The sequence below is a fragment of the Gavia stellata genome, chromosome 5 (genome assembly GCF_030936135.1).
Source record: "Gavia stellata isolate bGavSte3 chromosome 5, bGavSte3.hap2, whole genome shotgun sequence".
Classification (NCBI taxonomy): Eukaryota; Metazoa; Chordata; class Aves; order Gaviiformes; family Gaviidae; genus Gavia; species Gavia stellata.
The window spans coordinates 44,118,040-44,137,068 of NC_082598.1; the positions used below are offsets into that span (position 1 = coordinate 44,118,040).

A 19,029-nucleotide genomic window follows, 5' to 3' on the forward strand; every position below is an offset into this window, starting at 1 on the left:
CCTCCTTCTGTCCCCATCCCTACAGCCTGTAGCCACCACGGGCACAGTGTGGACCACAGCATCCACCAGGCAGAGCACAGAGCTGTGTTCTTACTCTGCAATTCTTACTATATTACTTTTACCCAGAGTCTCTTTAGGGGCACACACTCATGGTCTGGACAAGTTTAGCCTGGGATTTTTATAGATAAACAGCCCTAATAAATACTCTATAGTATTTCAAAGGAGTATTCTCTTCTCTCTCCCTGTTAGCTTGAGGAAACGGACACCTATAACACTCATTGATACATACTATGTATTTGGTTTTTTGTGAATTCTGAACAGCTGTAATATGGATTAATTCCAGAGTAAAATCAGCCTATGGACAAGTTATTGATTGACCATTCAATCTCTGAATTGCCATTTTGTGCAAAATCTACAAACAAGAAGTAGGAAGTCCTTGTAGCTTCCCTGATATATATTCCAACTATATTTGCAAACATAAATATAAGCATTCTGCACTTACCATGCCATTCATTTTACTAATGTGTTTACTTCTGTCAATAGCGCTGTGATTCCAAGTCTTTCTTGGTATTGGTTTGGCAGAACTAGGAATGAGAGGCTATTGATTTTGCCTTTCCAAAATTATTTAAAGCACAAATAATGCTTCTCCTAAAATAAAACAAAATCAAAGACAGTCAGTCTGGGTTTTATACATAATACTCTTCTCATTAGAATAAATATTTTCACTAGGTTTTCTGAAACTTTCCAAAAACTATCTTACCTGAAAACTGCCTTAGAGACCTGACATTTAATGTTACTCCCTATCCCCTAGAATCTAGCATTCCTTCGGTTCTATTTGTAATTTTCATATACTTTTTTCATTTTAATTAAAGATAACCCTAAAAAACAAGCATGGAAAGTTTCTTTCACTTCCCAACAGCACTAGATCTCAATAAAGGCTTGCAGCATGAAACCATTTTGTTTAATGGCTTTAATGTTTAAAGTCTTTGCCATCTGTTTTACTAAATTAAAGTTAGCACCCAAACCATCCTCAAATGTGAAATATTGATTGTTTAGAAAAGTTTGCAATACTTAAGTGCAAGATTTTATAGACAGCAAAATTAGCAAAATGTAAATTTAATGGCGCAGTAAAAATACAAATAAAATTGTTAAAAAAGAAAGGCATCAATAATTTTTAAATATCTTTTAAGATAAAACTGCTGTGGAAAATTCTCTGTTCAACTGGAGAATAGCAAATTCTTAATGGAAATTTTGAATTGTGAGTAGATAAAAGTGTTTGATACTTTATGGCACTTAATTTGTATCATTCAAATCAAAGATTTCATCAAGCTGAACTACATTTTTCACAGGCAAATTCAGAGGAGGATAAAAGTATTCTAAGATATTATCAGCAAAACTTTTATTGTGCCTATACATAAACATAATACAAATATGCCTTTTGCAATAGAGAATTTATAAGCCAAATTTTCTGTAAACAACATTGAGACCTGCCTGCCCCTGCCTGCCTCCCTTCCTCATCATTAATAGGTATTATGGTAGGTTACCACACACTAAGTTCATTTAGCACTCACTCATTTTCCCAATTGTTTAGATCCTCCTTTATAGCGTAAAAAAAATCCTTTCAACAATATAACTGAACAGCCCATTCTTTAAACAGTTGTAAAGTCAGATTAACACTAAAGTATTTTTATGCTCCTACAAGTCAAACTGACCAAGAAAATTCAGGATTGTCTTTTCTAAAATGCACATTTTAAAAAATATTGTGACAATGATGCAGCAATCTCCAGGAAGATTCACATTGAAAAGTCAAAAATTTAATTACTACTGTGATTATCTAGAAATATTCCAAAGATATTTTATTCAGTGTCTTCACTATGTCACTGTCTTTGCTGACATCATAACAATGAGAATTTTTTAAGTAACTAATTATGTCAGTGGCTAATATTGTCACCTCCATATGGTTTTCCTATATAGCATAGCCAAGGCTAAGGATTTTACTGATGAACATTGTTTGTATCATGATCATCCAAAGAGATAGCAACAATATAATAAAGGCAGGCATATTAATATCCCAAGACGTCTCAAAGAAATCAGCTTTTGGCCATGCAGCTCTTCAGAACATCAGCTTAGTAAAGGCATCAACAACTGTCAGCACCAGCTATATATTAAGATCCTACTTTAGAATTTTGACTAGAAATATCCAGGTTGTAGATGTAGGTCATTATTGGTTTTTATCTATTGTAACAGAAGTGCTTTTGTCTTCACTAGCTTCAGTTCTTTTAATTCCAAAAGTGTATTGTTATTACTATTAAATTAATTGATCAGATAGCAAATGTTTTGCACAGATTTGAGCACAGAGTTTTGTAATTGAAAGGCACCTTTGGGTATTGCTCCTGCTCCATTAGACAATGTTCTGTACAATATAACTCCTGATATTTGAGAGATGGGACTATCATCCCTGGGAAACTATTCCATCTCTAACACTGAAAAGGTCTCCTGATACTCAGCTTAAATATTGTATTGTTCAAATTCATTCTTTTACTCCTACATATATTCTTGTAACATGCTCCAAACAATTTCACTCTCCTCTGTAGGAATCACATGCTGTGTGAGAGCCAGAATGTCCTTTTCCTTTTTCCTTTTCCATCGTAACTTCCCTTCATTTAATTTCATTGTGTGGCCACTTACCTGACATGTGCCTAGAAAGCACCAATTCTAGCATTATCATGGAAGGAGAGAAAGGTTGTTGAGCATGCGCTAAAAGACTTTACATTCCTAGCGATTATTAGTATTATTCGTATTTCAGAAGTTGCTATCACATGGTAAACACTATCTAACATATATGCATAGTCAGTGATCCTTTCCAGGAGTCCCAACAACACAGGAAGAATTACTACACCTGAAGGTAATTGAAGAAAAAAAAAATAAAAATCTTACTTTTATATATATATGTCATATCACTTAATCTTGGATTAGGATGGGATTTGATAGGCTACAAGTAAAAAACATGAGAGAAAACAATTGCAGAAGTGGGATCAAAACAGAGAGACCCAAGCCTTGCTAATGCTTTCTTTCACTGTTCACTCAATACCACTATACTCTATATATTTTTTGCAACTGCTGCAGCTTGCTTCCTTTGCGAACTTAGAATGAGAAACCAGGAGAAATTAGAATGTCTGCTAGCAAGGAATAACTTGCAAAATGCACTTTCCTTTGTTCTTTTTGTTTTAATCAGACTTCATTCACCCTGATTGCATGAAAAAACGGTATTAAGCAGCTGCGTATTATTTTAATTAGTTGAATTAGGTCACGAGGAATAACAAAATATTGCCCCAAGTATTCAGCTTAGAGCAGCAAAACTTGAAAGTGCTAGAAGGAAAAAAAACAACCTGTAAGAGCTATAGCCCAGTGTTACTCCCGCTCACAAACAGGTAGTTACTCAGGTTATGCATCATTAGGAACCAAAAGCAAGTCATTCCTTAGGTTGTCTTCAGTTCTCTGCTTGAAAAATTCACTAACCAATGTAATTAATCACCTAACTCTTCCTTCAGGTAAGTGAAAGCAATATAGCATAAAGCATTTTTAATGAAGGATGCATTGAAAAATCAATATATCAGCAACAGTGTTGACTTTAGAGACTACATCTATTTTTTGTTAATGTAATGTAGTTCTATCTGTGGTATCTTATACTTACCTTTCCCAGGCATTTTGTCTGTTCTTGCTCATCTTTCTTTTTTTTGACAGACCAATTAATAATCTAGTAATAATAATCAATGACAAAATCAAAATAAGAGCAAGTCCTCAGATCTGTATGATCGCATCTGTTACTGTGATAAACCCCATCCCCGCCTATTACTCATTTGAACCCAAATTAAGACCTGAAGTCAAAGGAAACTTCCCCTCTAGTTACTGGTCAGGTCTATTTTAAGACTCAGTAATTTCCTGAAATTGCATACCCATACCAGGTCCCTAAACTCTGAGATTTGTAAATTTTGGCAGAACAGAACCATTTAATTATAAGAGGAAGTTCCAGTGTGCCTGAGCAGTGTCCGCGCTCTGTGGTGGTGCAGCACACAGCAAGAGGTAGCGCAGCACACAACCTGTGAGGTCAACAACAATTTCCTCCGCTATAAAAAATTGGGTGTGCCACTTGCATCTCTGGCAACACAGCAAAATTACAAAACTGATTCCCCAGGTGGATAAAGCTTCCACCCAATTAATCTAATTTTTTTACAGTTGTTCAAAAGCAAACGGTTTTAAATAAAAAAGTAATGCTACAATACTATGTTAAGGATCTGATCTGGCTTTCACCCATGTTTAGGTCCACTCACTGTTTCATGGGTCTCAGAGCAAGGCAAGATTACTCAAATATGTTACAGATTATAACAAAGGGCCAGCAAAGAACAGAATATGTGCTGTGTGTACACCTACCTTGCTTTATTCACTTCAGCTAGACCTTCACAGCTCTTACGTAAGGCAGCCATTTTAATTGACTTTCACTGATGATTCTTATTCTTTTTTTTTTTTTTTTAAGAATGAAAGGAAAGCCTTTCACAAACATATCTTTCCTCTTATCTGAGCATGGAATTGATCACAGCATTTGGTCTGCTGCAGACTTAAATTCTTCAAGAGCCAGTCAGCCACACAGATCCAGCATACTCCATCAACTTAACAGTTTATGCTGAATTCAACAACATTAAAGAACAATACTCAGCACACGTCAGAAGCTCTTTAAGTAGCTGCGAAGCAAACTTTACATCACATTACAGGAAAATTCATTTGAATCCAGCAGCTTACCCACAGTCGGGAAAGCTTGTGTCAAATAAGAAGTAGAATAAGCATCATCTTCACCCCACTAGAAGTGTTGCCAGTAAATGCATTGTAACTAGGTCTCAAAGGTGTATCTCCAGCCCACTGGATTTTGTGTCTTGTTTTTATGACTACTCAACAGGCAAGATCTTTAATCAGTGTTGTGAACAAATTTCTCCATTTCAAAGATTTTTTGGGATAACCCACATTGCTTTTCACAATTTCATCAGCATAAATGATTTTTTCATTGTTTTCTTATTGTTAGGCTATTTATAAGGCATACTTCCATCAATGAGGAGATCACTGAATATGTGATTTTCATTACATCAGGAAGAACCTCTTAGGACTTGGAAATAACTGCATTTTTAATAGCATCTGATAGCACCATGAGGCATTGACTAGGATCATGGCCAACGCAAAGATACGATCCATATACTCCATTTATCATCAAGATAATCAAGAACACTTCCCTCATTTTCACCACTCTTAAGCGTATGGGATCTACAAAGGAATAAGCAATTAGAGAAACAAAACTAAACTTTGTATTCAAAGTTATGGCAACTCTCTTCTGACTTCTACATATGCCATGTGAAATAATCCCAGACATACTGTGCTCAAAAGAGATACTTTGATATGACCGCAAAGAATCACCTTCCACAGGGTCTTGGAAATACACTATATGGTGTTCTTGCCCTGAGCTTGCCCAGTCTAACCTTCTTCCCCAACTACTCCAGTTGCACTGTTTAACATAGGACAGTAGGAGGGGCCTGTATGAATCAACAACAACAAAAAACACCCTTCCAAAAAAATAATAATCTTGACTCAATCCTGTGATTGTTAAAGTAACCCTGAGGGGAAAAAAAAACGCCAAATTTAGAGAAAAGGAAGACTTAAAATATTTTGTTTAGCAAATGGAAGGGAGATAATATTCAGAGAAGACTGGAACAGAGAAGTGGAAAAAAGATAACATGGAAACTTGCTCTTGCTCCCAGCCTCAGACTTTCCCATCTCCTTTTGATTACCCATGCCAAGGAGACACTGCTGCTGCTGCTTGCTTTTCCTCTCAGAAATTCGAGCACTGGCATTCCACTCGGCTGATAAATTATGTATCAAGGTTAAGAAACCTTTTTTTCTTTTAACTATATATAGTAACATTTCTGCCTGAATTTTGTAGTAAAAGACCTTGGAGAAAATGTTTGCAGTTAACTTCTTGTGCAAACACCCTGAAAAATGAACCAAACAAAAGGACAGTGCAGCAACATTATAAAAATACAGAAATTATTCAGTTTTTTAACTTCACACACATAAGCTGTCTGGAAAGGAAAACGGTAATGTATGAGCAGCAATAGTGGTGTTAAAACAACCAAAGACATCTATACAGACATTTGGGTTTTATTTTTATAAAAAAAGATCAGATTTATTAGTGCCAATGTATGTTCATAGTAAGGTAACAGAAACTAAGCTAATCTGAGTAGCAACTTACATCAAAGGATATCAAAATAATATTTCTTGTAAGTGAAACATAATACTTCGTTTAAACTTGATTCTTGTCAACTAGAAGTCCTTGTTACATGTCTATGAAGCCTTTAAAGAAAAGTTGCTACAGTCAAACAGGGTCCTGATAGAACTTGGCACATAAAGAAACAATTCAATTTTCACCCATACAATACCTCTCACTCCCCTGGAGCACTCGTTCATACAATACTTACATAATGCATATACATTATGACTACAGCCATGTATGGCCTAAAGCACATAGAATATCTCAGTTCTAAACATAACATATCTCTACATCAAAAGCAGGTCACTGTATTTACAGCAGATGATCTTGCTCTGCAGATGGGGCTTTTGCTTGAAGATCCTTTTGTTAGCGTACGCTAAGATGTCCAAGCCGTCAAATCATTTATCAAATTAGAGGTGTATCTACAGGAAGATCTGTCTGACTGTGTGCGAGGATTCTAAGGCAATAGTAGTAGTTGTTCCACAGGACTAGCGCTGCCGTTGCAACCCGCTCTCCCTTGGAGCAGTAAAGCCTTCCTTCTCCAGATGCAGCCAGGCGTAGTGAGACATTCATGATCTGCAAGCTGTTGGCTCAAAAGCCTAAAACTTCTTGGTTTGTTTTTGTTTTTAATGTTCATGGAATAGCACCATAGGAATTCACTCTCGATAACAAACGAATCCTGGGTCTGTTGTTTTGTTTTGCTTTTTTTGCAGTCATAGATACTCTTAGTCCCAGAAAAAAACCTCTTTGGGAAACATCCTTCTTGGATACTACTGCAGCTTCATTTCTGATTAGCTAAACCAGACAATTAGCTCATTCACAAAGAGGTCCAAAGAAATAAAGCTTAGTAGTGGTTCCAAATGTTCTGCTAAAACCAAATTCAGTAGGAGGAGTTTCAGATGATCCTTGACTATTTCTGTTTCTCATGGACACAGATTTTGATTCGGGACAGGTTTTCATCTCAGTCTCTTTCTATGTTCAGTGCAAAATAGGAGCACATCATCAGAGATAGCTTACTTAACCAGTAAACCAAACATTTTCAGATGCTTACACTGTTCAGATTCAGTCAACTAGTGATTGGTCAACTAGGGATGACTGATGTAACAGTTCAGACTTCTCAGTCGTTAGTAAAACAAAATACTCTAAAGATCAGTTATGTTTCAGAAGTAGGATTTTCCAGTTTCAAAACACTGATAACCTGATATGACAGATGAATTTGTAAAAAATACAGAACAATGCAGGAAGATCTTCCCATTTCATACCTTCTTTCAAGTCCTTGTACACACCACATGCAGAATACAAAGTCAAAGCAACTAGGTATAGGGACAGTATTTTAAGTGTGTGACCTGAAAGAGCTTTTTTCCCTCCTGGACATCATACAATCATTAGAAGGAAGAATGGTCTGCAGGGTCACTTCCCCTGAATGCAACTGATTGAATCTGCACGCATGTATAACAAATGTCAAACCATAAACAAAAGCTTTTATATTCTCCCTGCATGCAAAGTCCTTTCACAAGCTTTGCAGAGACAGTCAAGTATGAAGCCTGCACATCATCATCATCTTGCCTATTCCACTGGGATAGGTGATTTTATTTTTTTTTTATTTTATTTCAGTCTCTGGTCTTGTAAGTCGGCATTTCAACTGAACTCATATAAAACATTTGTGCTAATAACTTCAGTTTAAAAAAAAAGACACGCCTTCCTTTCTTTCCACTGTGCGTTCTTTCTTTCTCACTCTCCTTTTCTGGCATAGAGGTTCTTGCGTTATTTTTTGGTGTGCACACTATCTGGATATTTTATACTTCTGTATCGTATATGAAATCCTTTCTTGTTGATTGTATCATCAGTGTGAAAGTGAAGTAAAAGAGCTTCCCCTGCTGAATAAATTTCTTCTGGTGGCTAAAATAAATGAATAAACAAACAAATTATCTGACCACTCTGTGTATTTATACCCTTCATTCACATTTCTTTTCTTATGGATATTTCTCCTTCGTATTCAAGTTGTATTGAGTATCTCTACAATCTTTTCTTATGAGACAAAGAGAACAAAGCTCCTCATTCTTTTACCCTTCCCAGATGTCTTCTATAGTTCTTCTGGAGTCATGTAAGTGACTGGGCAAGACCATACACAGTATTCTAAATTTAGATAAACAAATGACTCCAGTACATAATTTCCATCTTATTCTTCATAGCCCTCATGATGGCCTGGTTTATTACTGAAGCACATGGATCAGAAGTACCAGCTGAACTACCAAGTCCTTTTTCTGAAGTTTAGAATGTGGTAATGTATACTAACAGTGCCCTTCTTCCACATCAGCTTGGATTATTTTGCTTTCAATAGCTTTTCTATTTAATTTTGTCTTAATTATGTGCTTGCTTTGGAACCAAACCAAACCAACAACAAAAAACCCCAACCACCCACCCCCCAAAAAAAAAAATCAGCCCGAAGTTGGGCCATTCTCCAGTTTGCTGCCCTTCTACTTATAATATAGGGCAACTTGCAAAGAAAAGTATTTTGTGTAAATTAGTAGATGCTGGGCTCAGTTGTAGCATTTCCCTTAGAGTATATTGCCTATAGTTCAGTGGTAGCACCTTTCTTGCACCTTTAAGTGTTCAAAAAACGCCCTAGAAGATTTTAAGCCAGCTTACAGGTAACTCGTCTGGATGACTGACATGTTTGATCCAGCACTGTGGCTGAATCCAAAAAGTGTTACACTGTTAATTAAGAGCTCCTACTATCTCATGTAGAGCCTTTAAAACCTTTTATCTAGGCAAAGAGTGTATGTATGAAAGTGTGCTTACATTTGCACACATATAAAGAATTGATGAGGACTTGTGGGATCATTGCACCAGCTTTCTCAAGGCAGGCAGCCAAAAGAACAATGCAAGTCTAAAAGGAGAAATAGGATACATCCTTTTCAGGATGTCACCTGGCCCAATGTCTTCCATGTCTCACAGTTAAAACGTGTTAGAGATGCATTTGGGATGACAGGGCTTTCTTAAGGCCCGTATTAATCACACAGTTTAAGAGCACTTTTTTTTTCCTAAAATCATATTTAAGTAGTAGATGAGCATATTATAAATGCTTCCCAAGCTTCCTTCCCCCTGCAAAATGTGGCTGCTTCATTCAAATTGAAAGAATTTTAATGTGATAATTTTCAACACCAGTGCATTTCTCCCCCTGTAAGGGAAAATGCTGTTAACTTTTTTTGGGGTGCGGTTAAACACTCCACTGTCAGCTATCCAAAGCTTAACATAAGATTACAATACTTTGGTCAAAAACTAGTTAAGAATATTTGTTGTTGAAAATATTTCAAGGTAATGCTTGTAGTACAAGTCTGCTAATTTTTATTAAAAAAAAATCTAGAGCAGATAATCTAGTACCTTCATTATAAGGTGTAGTGACTGAACCTCATCCCTTCTTGTCCCTTTCCTTCCTCTGCCCTGTCTTTCTTTTTCTTTTTGTTGTGGAAATAAAAACTTTAGTACCTGGTTACTTACCCCAGATCCACAAAATCGACCAAGTCTCATAGCTGTCTTATCATGACCATCAAACAGCTCCACGTAGTCATAACCACAGTCTGCCTCTTCTTCAACCTCAAAAGTCTGAAACATTAACTCGACTCGATAGCCGCGCTCTGCCATGAGGAGCCAGTCGCAATCCGCCTGAACCGGATAGTTGTTATCGCCAAACTGAGCATGCGAGTACAGATCTTTGGGCTTGGTTTCAGCTTTCAGCCGACCACCACACTCTAAACAGAGGGAAAAAAATAAGGACAAAGGAGCTTATTCAGTGCAAATTAGCATTTTCTTTTCATAGGTGCCCAGCCTTATTCAGGATGAGTGCATTTTTACGCCACAAGCAGGTCAATCAAACAAGGTATAGAGTGAAGTACTACCCAGTATGAATACAAATCCATTATTCTGAGTTTTGCCTATATAAATTCTGTTTTATAACTACAGAAATTTGAGCATATTTCGTAATTTTCAAGTGAAAGACCAAAAGGCAGGGAACACCAAAGTTGTAAGGAATGTGGTTCAAGAGGTAGGATATTCTTCCAGTCGGCATTTGAGAGGTGCCTGTGACCAGCAAGGCAAGTGCTCTAAGCGGGGCATCCACATTTCAGTGGCGACAGCCTTTCCACATAGGTTAACGACCCTGTTTGCAAGTGGCGGGCGAGGATCAGCTCTAGCACACGTGTAATCAGCGATCAAGTGCAAAAGTCTTGTGTTTCATAGGAGTGTCGGCTTTAACCATCATGTGGTGCCTACAGAGCCAGCTCAATACTAAACACCACTGCCAAGCTTGCTAGCTTGTTTGCTGCATAGTTCGTGGACGTGAACAGGTCTTTCTCTGCACAAGATTGTGGCCCGGAGGGAGCTGCTATTACCAGAGAAAGTCTTGCAGCTGAAAGCCTGCTCTTGAAGCAAGTCCTGAGCTGGAGATCCTTGCCTTATGCCAAAGCAGTATTTTCAGTATAAATCTCTATTTGTACACAGTAGTAAAATGTATGTGTTGCTTTAGAGCTTGTTTATAACTGCTGAAAAAGTTCATAATTTAAATATGAATGACCTTTACTGTATAGTCCAATAAGCTGTTCTTTAGCCAGTTTGCTCAAGAACTGAAACTGCTGAAAATGCGCTGGACAAAAAAAAAAATAACAATAAACAACAACAAAACAGCAGCTAGTAATTTATCCTTTCTAAATATTTTCAGCAGCTATAATTAAAACTAGTATTCCATCCTAAATAGCTAGTGAATTCAGCTTCTGCAGTAACTTAAACATATAGGTGTTATGCATTTGCTAATTAAAAGTTCTATTACAATGCAACCAACAACAGATGGAAAATTGTACTTAAAAGAAAAAAAAAAGCATTGTTTATTATGTTTGCAAGAGATGGGTGGGGGCTTTTTTTCTCTACAGCTACAAAGTTTTCAGTGAAAACAGCATAATTCTGTTCTGGTTTCTCATCAAGAACAATCCATTCCTTATAGCACCCATAAAAACACCAAGTACAAATGAGCTTGAACCAAAACCTGAGATTCACAAGTTTAGGTTCAGTTTTTTATAAATAAATGAACAGATAATTCTATCTGCATTTTGATCAAATGTAGCTATTATAAATTGGTCATTTTATAATAACCTGAAACAAATTGCAAAATTCAAACATTTCTAAGCTTTGGTGAATTGACAGTTTGAATTTGACTTCAGTGTTATGGACTCCATGCACACTAAACATCACCAATTGCAATGTTATATTGTGAGGAGTCACATTTCAGCTGGGAATTAATGACAGTAATGAGCAAATCCTTATTTTTTAAAAATGTGGTGTTTTTTCTCAATAAGAAAATGGAGGAATCAAAGCAGGGAATATAAATTATGTAAGCAGAGTAATCCATTATGCACGATCTGTTGTTCAATCTGAAATTTCAAATTTTTTTTTACTTTTAAAGAACACATAAGAGCACATGATAACGAAAATTTATCAAATGAGTTCAAACAGTTATTTCTCATTGGTATTGTAATTTACTGATTTTTTTCCCTTTTTTCCCTATTCTTGATTTCATTTACTTCCTTTTTTTCTTTTGTTTGGACTGTTGCCAACAGTAAGAACATCTCCCTGCTTCACACACATAACAGCTGCTAAGGAGAAAATGTTTGATTAACTGTCTGCATTGTTTCCTTCTGCATGCTACAGTGGACAGGAGCTTAAAGGAAAGTTGTAGCCATACTAACAATGGCAGAAAATGGCAATTCCCTTTCCTCTGCCCTTCTCCCATGGATTATATCCTTATATTTTAGGACAAAGTCTTGATTTTAGAAATTACAAGTCAAATTTTCAATTTCTTAAGGACTAAGTTGTACTTTCAAAAGTCTACATCCAGCCTGCACAATGCAGCTCTGCATTAGGACGTGTGGGACAGGCTGTGAGGGGTCTGCACGGAACAGAGCAGTGCCACGCAGCAGCACTTGCTTAGCCTTGATACCGAAACTAACCCAGCTGCACCAACCGTCATGCTTTCCACTGTGCTGTGTCCGCTCTGCTGTAGGTACGATGTACACACCTGACTGTAAAGAAATATGTCTGACTTATAAAATGCTGCTGATCTGACAGCTTTAGGTGAACGACATTTTTTCTAGATCAGCTAAGGAACAAAAAACCTTTCTTGTTTCCTGACCTTTCTAGGGGCTTTTAGCCTTCTTACAAAGGTAAGAGGCAAATGAAGCAGTAGTCTCTTGACTGTTTAACAAGCTGGACAGATGGGAAAAGCTTAAACCCCCACTATCTGAACTAGTGAAACAAGATTATAAATTTGATTCAGCATTGCCATAATGAATTATTAGAGTCATTTTGGAAGTGACACAGGATCCTAAACTGTGTGACATCTGAGATCCCCAAATTTGTTAGAAACATCCTCCCAGGGTTGACAAATAGGAACAGGACCTACAGCAGACCTGCAACCTCCTGCAGCAGTGGCTGGAGGCCAGGCACCATAAATAAGGCCATCCAGAAAGGAACCAGATGCCTTTTCTGAGAGGGAAAATACAACAGATTCTCTTTCTAAAACTGTGTTGCATTTTACAAGCAGCATTTTCTAAGTTTTTCTCCACCTGGGGAAGTCTTTCTATCCAACGTATTTTTTTAAATTTTATTGCCCCTGCTGCTACAGTTTTATCCTGTTTTTTGAAATATTCAATGGAAATTTGGTATTTGGATAGTATTTCAAGCCGAAAAGTGTCACAGAAGGGAAACCAACATCATCATCAGGATCTACTAGAATAAGAGGCCATTAAATCATGAAGATGCCAGGAATACAGCAGCACAGACACCTTGGGGCATAGGATCCAGTTACTCTTTCTCCACTGTTATATTACCCAGGTCCTTCTACTGAGTGACTTCTGCCCAGAGGTCAGAAGGGAAAGGAGCTCTCCTCAGCTCTCCCTGTCTATCTGCACAGCTGTGCAGGATTGAGCACAACCTTGCCTACTTCCATTACATACTGTCAATTATTATTTGCTAGAAAAAAAAAATAAGGAAATACAATCCACTGTTCATACACTTGTTAGATATCTATTCATTCACATGTGTGTCCAAAGCACAGAGGTAAAATTCCCACAGAGCATCTGTGTTTGGCTCAAGATTACAGGAAAAGGCTGCAAGATCCGAGTTGTCTCACTCAAACAGTACCTCAAAGCACATGCTGCTGATGGGTTGTTCAACTTGGTGAGCAGTTTGTGCAACAGCAGTTGACGGAAATAAATGTCCCCTCTTAAGGGGGCAAACTTTCTAATTTTTACAACATTCTTAAAAACTGGGCAGATTCTATTCTTCAGGTTTTCTCAGAAAAGCACTATCATGCATGCTAAGAAAGCATTTACAGTTAAGGCACATAAAACTCAGCAGATCATTCCAGCAAGTCATAACTTAACTAGCAATCTTTAGAAGTTAAGGAGTATAAATTTGAACTTCTTTCAATGTAATGACTGCTCCAGTTCTGCAAATTGAAAGTGAGAAGAATAAATGAGACAGTAGTTTTACAACACCTGTTTCTAACAAGAGTTCTGACCTTTAACTATTTACCCTGAGGTAATTTAAAAAAATGAGTAATTATTACCATTTCTATCTAATTTTCCATCTAAGGGAACGGGTTAATGTGGTAGGGAAGGCCAACAATGGCATGCTTGTAGAAGAGAATTTTCCACAAGAAAAACAGATTGAATTACAGGTAGCTAAACTTTTCACTTTCCAGGCCCAGATCATGAAGAATGAATAGTTCATATACTGTTGCCTACTGTCTTTTTCTGAAAGGGAAATGAAATTAATGGTTTTAGACTCATTCTTAACAAAGCAGAAGGAAAAAAAGAGAAAATTCTAACATTGATATGTGAGGATTTGTTAGCTGAGCACTACACATCAACTTAATGAATACTCTGGGTAATATCAAATGGTATTAACAGTGACTAACCACCTTGATTACGATCTTCTATTAATAACTGCTACCTGTCAGTAAACCTTATGTACTACCACAGATATTTATAAATATTTTCTGCATTAATATTTATTGCCAAATACTGGATGAATAAGAATGAAAGTAAAGATAGACATTACATCTGAAGAAGAAAACAAAAAAAACAAACAGCAAGCACTGGAAGTTTGGAGATTCAGCACTAGGGGCCACTGTAAGCCAAGCAACTTCAGGGAAATAATGTACACACGTGAAAATGTCCCAAGAAATCTATTAATGCAATTGCAAAACACTATTTTCAATTTCAGTGATTTCTGCCAAAGAACAAAATCAAATGGTAAATGTGCAGGAGATTATATTCTTACAGTCTCAAGAAAGACTTCAGTATTGTTTTTTCTTATTTTTCTTTGGCTTGTCTTTCCTTTTCAGCTCTACAGGAAAGTAATAACTGTTTACACAAAACCCAGACTTTTGTTTAAGTTAGAACAGGAAAGTAATGGAGGTGCATCACATGCCCCAGTGAAGTATTGCCATTACAAATACAATGAAAAGCTATTGAACCTTTTACAAACTAATGGCATGAATCTTAAGAAATATCTCTTAGACTGTCTATGCCAATATCTTCTTTTTATGGGATTTTGTTTCAAAATCTTTTAATCATTTATCTATAAAATTGAGAAAGACACACAAAGAGAAAGACAGAAAGGAGAAAAAAAAGTCTAAAATATTAGAGAATACTTTCTGCAATCTCGGACTTTTCCTACTGTTTTTAAGGTTTCATTAGATTTAGTTGTAACATTGTCTTATCTGTTAACTCATCCCATTCCTATAAAAGAAATGCCTGAATCTCTTCCACTAAAGAACAAAGAGGAAGTTATTAGTACAGCACATCCTGATTTTCTGACCTGTAGAGTGTGTTGCTTGGAAGCCTTTTCTTTGAACTGATGCATCAGAAATAAAGCGGAGAAACATTTTGTTGCCAGTAGCAATAAGAGGATCTGGTATCTTATTGCCACATAAGCGTCCCAGAATTGGTGATTTTTCACTTTCACCATCAAACACTTCCAAGTGGTCGTAAGCACATTCTTGATGTTGTTCTATCTCAAATTCATTGAAGGTCTGGGGGGGGAAAAAGCAAAATTACTTAATGTAGTACTGTATTTACTGTTATTATAAGGTACATATGTACTGATAGTATGTTTTAGAACACAAAGTAGATGTAGTGAAGATGACAGATTTTAGCATTACTGCCCCTACAAACCTGTAGCTTTAATAACATACTGATTTTGAGAAAGATTTTGGGAATGATAATTAAGACAGTGAATTTTAAGAGGGCATCATCCTTCATATAAAAAGGGGTCAGACTCTTTATAGCCAATGAATACCGTAACAGAATATTAAATCTAGATTACTGTGACTTTTCTGTTGAATTTGTACCATTTGTAGGATAATTCCAAATTTCACAGAACATTCAAAACAGAAAAAAGCCGGAAATCTATTGTTTCCTCAGATAGTTGAGGACTGACTGAAACATCTGCAAAACATAATGCCCCCTCCTCCCTTTTTTTATTTTATTTACCTCACACCGCAACTAAAGCCTTCGAGAACAACCTTTCCACATGAATGGTTATGCATGAAAGTTATATTTTCTAATCTATCATCTAGAGATCTCTTTTTTATTATTACAACACTAAAAATACTTCAGGCTGCACCCTTCATGCTAAGATCACATATTTGCTAGCGAAATCATTGTGAAAAATATCAAAATTTTGTTGATTGTCTAATAAAAAACTTGAGCAGACTCTTCTGCTGTCCCCGGCTCTCCCAAGAAGATTCGAATTTCTGCCATAGCTTGAAGAAAGTGATCACAAACTTTACTTCATTTCAAATCTGTGATGTTTCTTCTACACTTTATAACATTTACCTTAGTTAATGAGCTCCTAGGGATTCTCAGTCTCTCTTAGTGCTCATGGCAGCTTGTAAGGACAAATTCTGGTCTATTAAAAATTGTAAATTGCAAGTTCTTCAGAGCAGAGCCTGGCCAACTTACTTTTAAAAACTTTTGAAATTTAGATTTCTCAAACTCAGAGTATCCAACCAAAGGCATTTCCCAAAGGTGTATGCCATACCCTACAGAAACTGCTAAAACCCATATAACTAATACCTGCTTTTCAAATACGGAAGAGTGTCTTCCAAGGCTGGACTGGTATCAACAAATTTATTTCAAGGGGACATCTAAGAGATTTCAGGTAAGACTTTTTGACCAGGGCTAAATTTCAACCAGAAACCTAAAGATTAAAATCCAGTAATTTCCTGTTATGTAAACACTGAGAAGGCAATACACATACACATCTTTTTGAATTTTCAGAAATAACCTACAATTTAAGGTGAAATTCAAAATGTGTTTTGCTGAACAAAATATATAAAAGCACTAAGTATAAATGCTCCCATGAGTAGTCACATAGCTGACTGTTTATGAAAAAAACCACTGAAGGATTAAGAAACAAGAATTAAAAGGAATAAAACTGAACTATCAAATACTGAGTAAATATCATAATTATGCATTCTACCTGGTACACCAAAGCAAATCTGACCTACCAAATCCCTTGTGGAATCCAGTCAGTGTGAAACATGATGGTAATTTATATTAACAACTGACCTAAAGGAAATATAAAGAGCTAACACAAAGTCTTTTGCCCAAAGAACTGGAATATTCAGAATAACATTTTTGTTTTGTGAAAAGTGAAGAGTTTCATGATGCAATGGATGTAGGTTCATTTCACAGGAAAGTCTGGGGGTTTTATTAAGGGAATAAAACTGCAGAGGCAGTGAAAACAGCTGTACAGCAGTCCCCCCTGCTGCTCTTAAATTGTAGTCAGCCATCCTACTTTTATGATGCCAAGTATGTGTTGTCATTTATACCCAAATAAAATCTGATTGATTAAAAAAACCAAAACCAAAACAAAACATAAAGCTGAGAGACTAACTGCAATGGAATTAGTTAAATATAGAATTGAGTCCAGCCAATTGGGAATCAATGGGAGCAATAGATGTGGTCCAAGAGCAGCCTGCAGAACTTCATTTTCTTTTAGAGGAAAAATTATATCAGTTTTGTTCACTTCTCAGCAGTACAAAAAGATCACTCTCTAGGAAACACTTCTCACCATGAACTGTAAGACACACCTATCATTTTTAATATTTGAGTTATCACTGGGATTCCTAAGCCTGCAGGTGGACAGTACATGTTATACTGAGTCCCACAAAGAACAACAGAAAAAAGTCCTAAATCTATTGTGAGTCTAACAATTTATTCTAGGAGTTACAAAGAGAATCAAAGGAATTTGTTTTTTAAAGGAAAAACAAATCTTAAGTCTTTTAAAAGCTAAAAATGCCTGATATTTCAAAACACCCAGAGATGACCTCCATTTTTTTAAGAAGTGGTCAGTTCCCAGCAGTGAGCTAAAGGCAGGCTTGAAAGAGAAGAACTGACACAAACTTCCCTTAAAGTTGAACATGACTGAATTGTTGTTGCTAACTTTATTATTCAGTGCCAACAGAGTTCTCAGATGATTTAACAAAGCTAGTAGTATAATTAAATCACACTCCGTCTTCCTGGGACAAATACTTTTGAACACCTACCCTACCATGACTACAGTCCCCATTTTGATTGTCTCATTAGTGGGAATGGTATCCAGAAATGTTACATATAGCTTCTGAACATCCAGCCCTTTCTATCTATAGCACTCAACTGAGTAGATACGTTGGTGGTACTTCTGGATAGCTGCCTGAATGGGACACTTAAGTCTGTCTCTTATAAACATCCGGCTGATTAGCTTATGAAAATCTCTCTCTCTGCTACATACATTTTCAAAGCCATCTTTATCTACACATTTCATTTAAAAATTCTGAAGTGCATAACCATTTTTTCACAGGCTTCTTAATTACACCAAATGCTTAACTTGAGCCTTTTCAGGAAGAGACTTTTCATGATTATCAGAGTGAGAGCAATCACAACAAAAGATTAGTTTCTGTACACACACCCATCTTGAAAAATGAAGCACAGCCTCACAATTCATGTGGTTTGTTACCGTGAAGAAATCTATTCTCTCCTTGTTCAATTTGATGAAGTAAACTGTGAGGAGTAAACTTAAATACAGTGTGAAAGTCCAAGAAAAAATATTTATCCATAGTGAAAGTATGGTATTAATATTATTGATATGGCGTCATTCTGTATTAGACAGACTTTAAAGATATTATGCACACAGAATTTAGTAGATTGACCCTACCAACTTGTACAGAAAAGTGGATTTCAGACTCCAAATCATGGAGGTATTTTTGAAAAGTCTATCTAGTAAAATTCTGTTTAATTTTTCCAACTTCATTGGCAAAAGCCAATTTAAAAACCTTTCCTTTCAAAACCAACCACGTGGTATTTCACTGAAGAAATCTGAATGCTGGAATTTTGCCTGCTGTGGTTAAAAGTACTGAAAAAGCTTTTACAGTAACATGCCCATGCCTGGCTGGCTTTGGTTTGTTCAGCCAGGATGAAGAAGGCTTGCTCAGAAGTGGCAGCAGGAAGGCCGCCTGAATCAAAAACCTGGTTTTCACTCTTTGAATGGACAGAGCATGCACACCACTCATTTTCTGCAACCCCCACATCCCCCAGAACAGTTTAACCATTTTACTTCTGGTGAGCAGGGATCAACACATGATCCCACACCAACACCAGTAACAGGCTTTATGGTTTTGG

At 36.5% G+C, this 19,029-nt stretch overlaps 1 protein-coding gene across 1 annotated transcript in view; it reads right to left on the minus strand.

Annotated features, from left to right (window-relative positions):
• Nucleotides 1-7,909: 7,909 nt before the first annotated feature.
• Nucleotides 7,910-19,029, minus strand: part of TLL1 (tolloid like 1) — a 135,712-nt gene continuing 124,592 nt past the window's right edge. Inside the window, exons 19-21 of the mRNA XM_059818259.1 lie at nt 15,185-15,398; nt 9,812-10,062; nt 7,910-8,209 (exon numbers count right to left, since the gene is read on the minus strand). Coding sequence (XP_059674242.1) covers nt 8,075-8,209; nt 9,812-10,062; nt 15,185-15,398 — 600 coding nt within the window. The 3' untranslated portion in view covers nt 7,910-8,074. The remainder of the gene's footprint in view (nt 8,210-9,811; nt 10,063-15,184; nt 15,399-19,029) is intronic.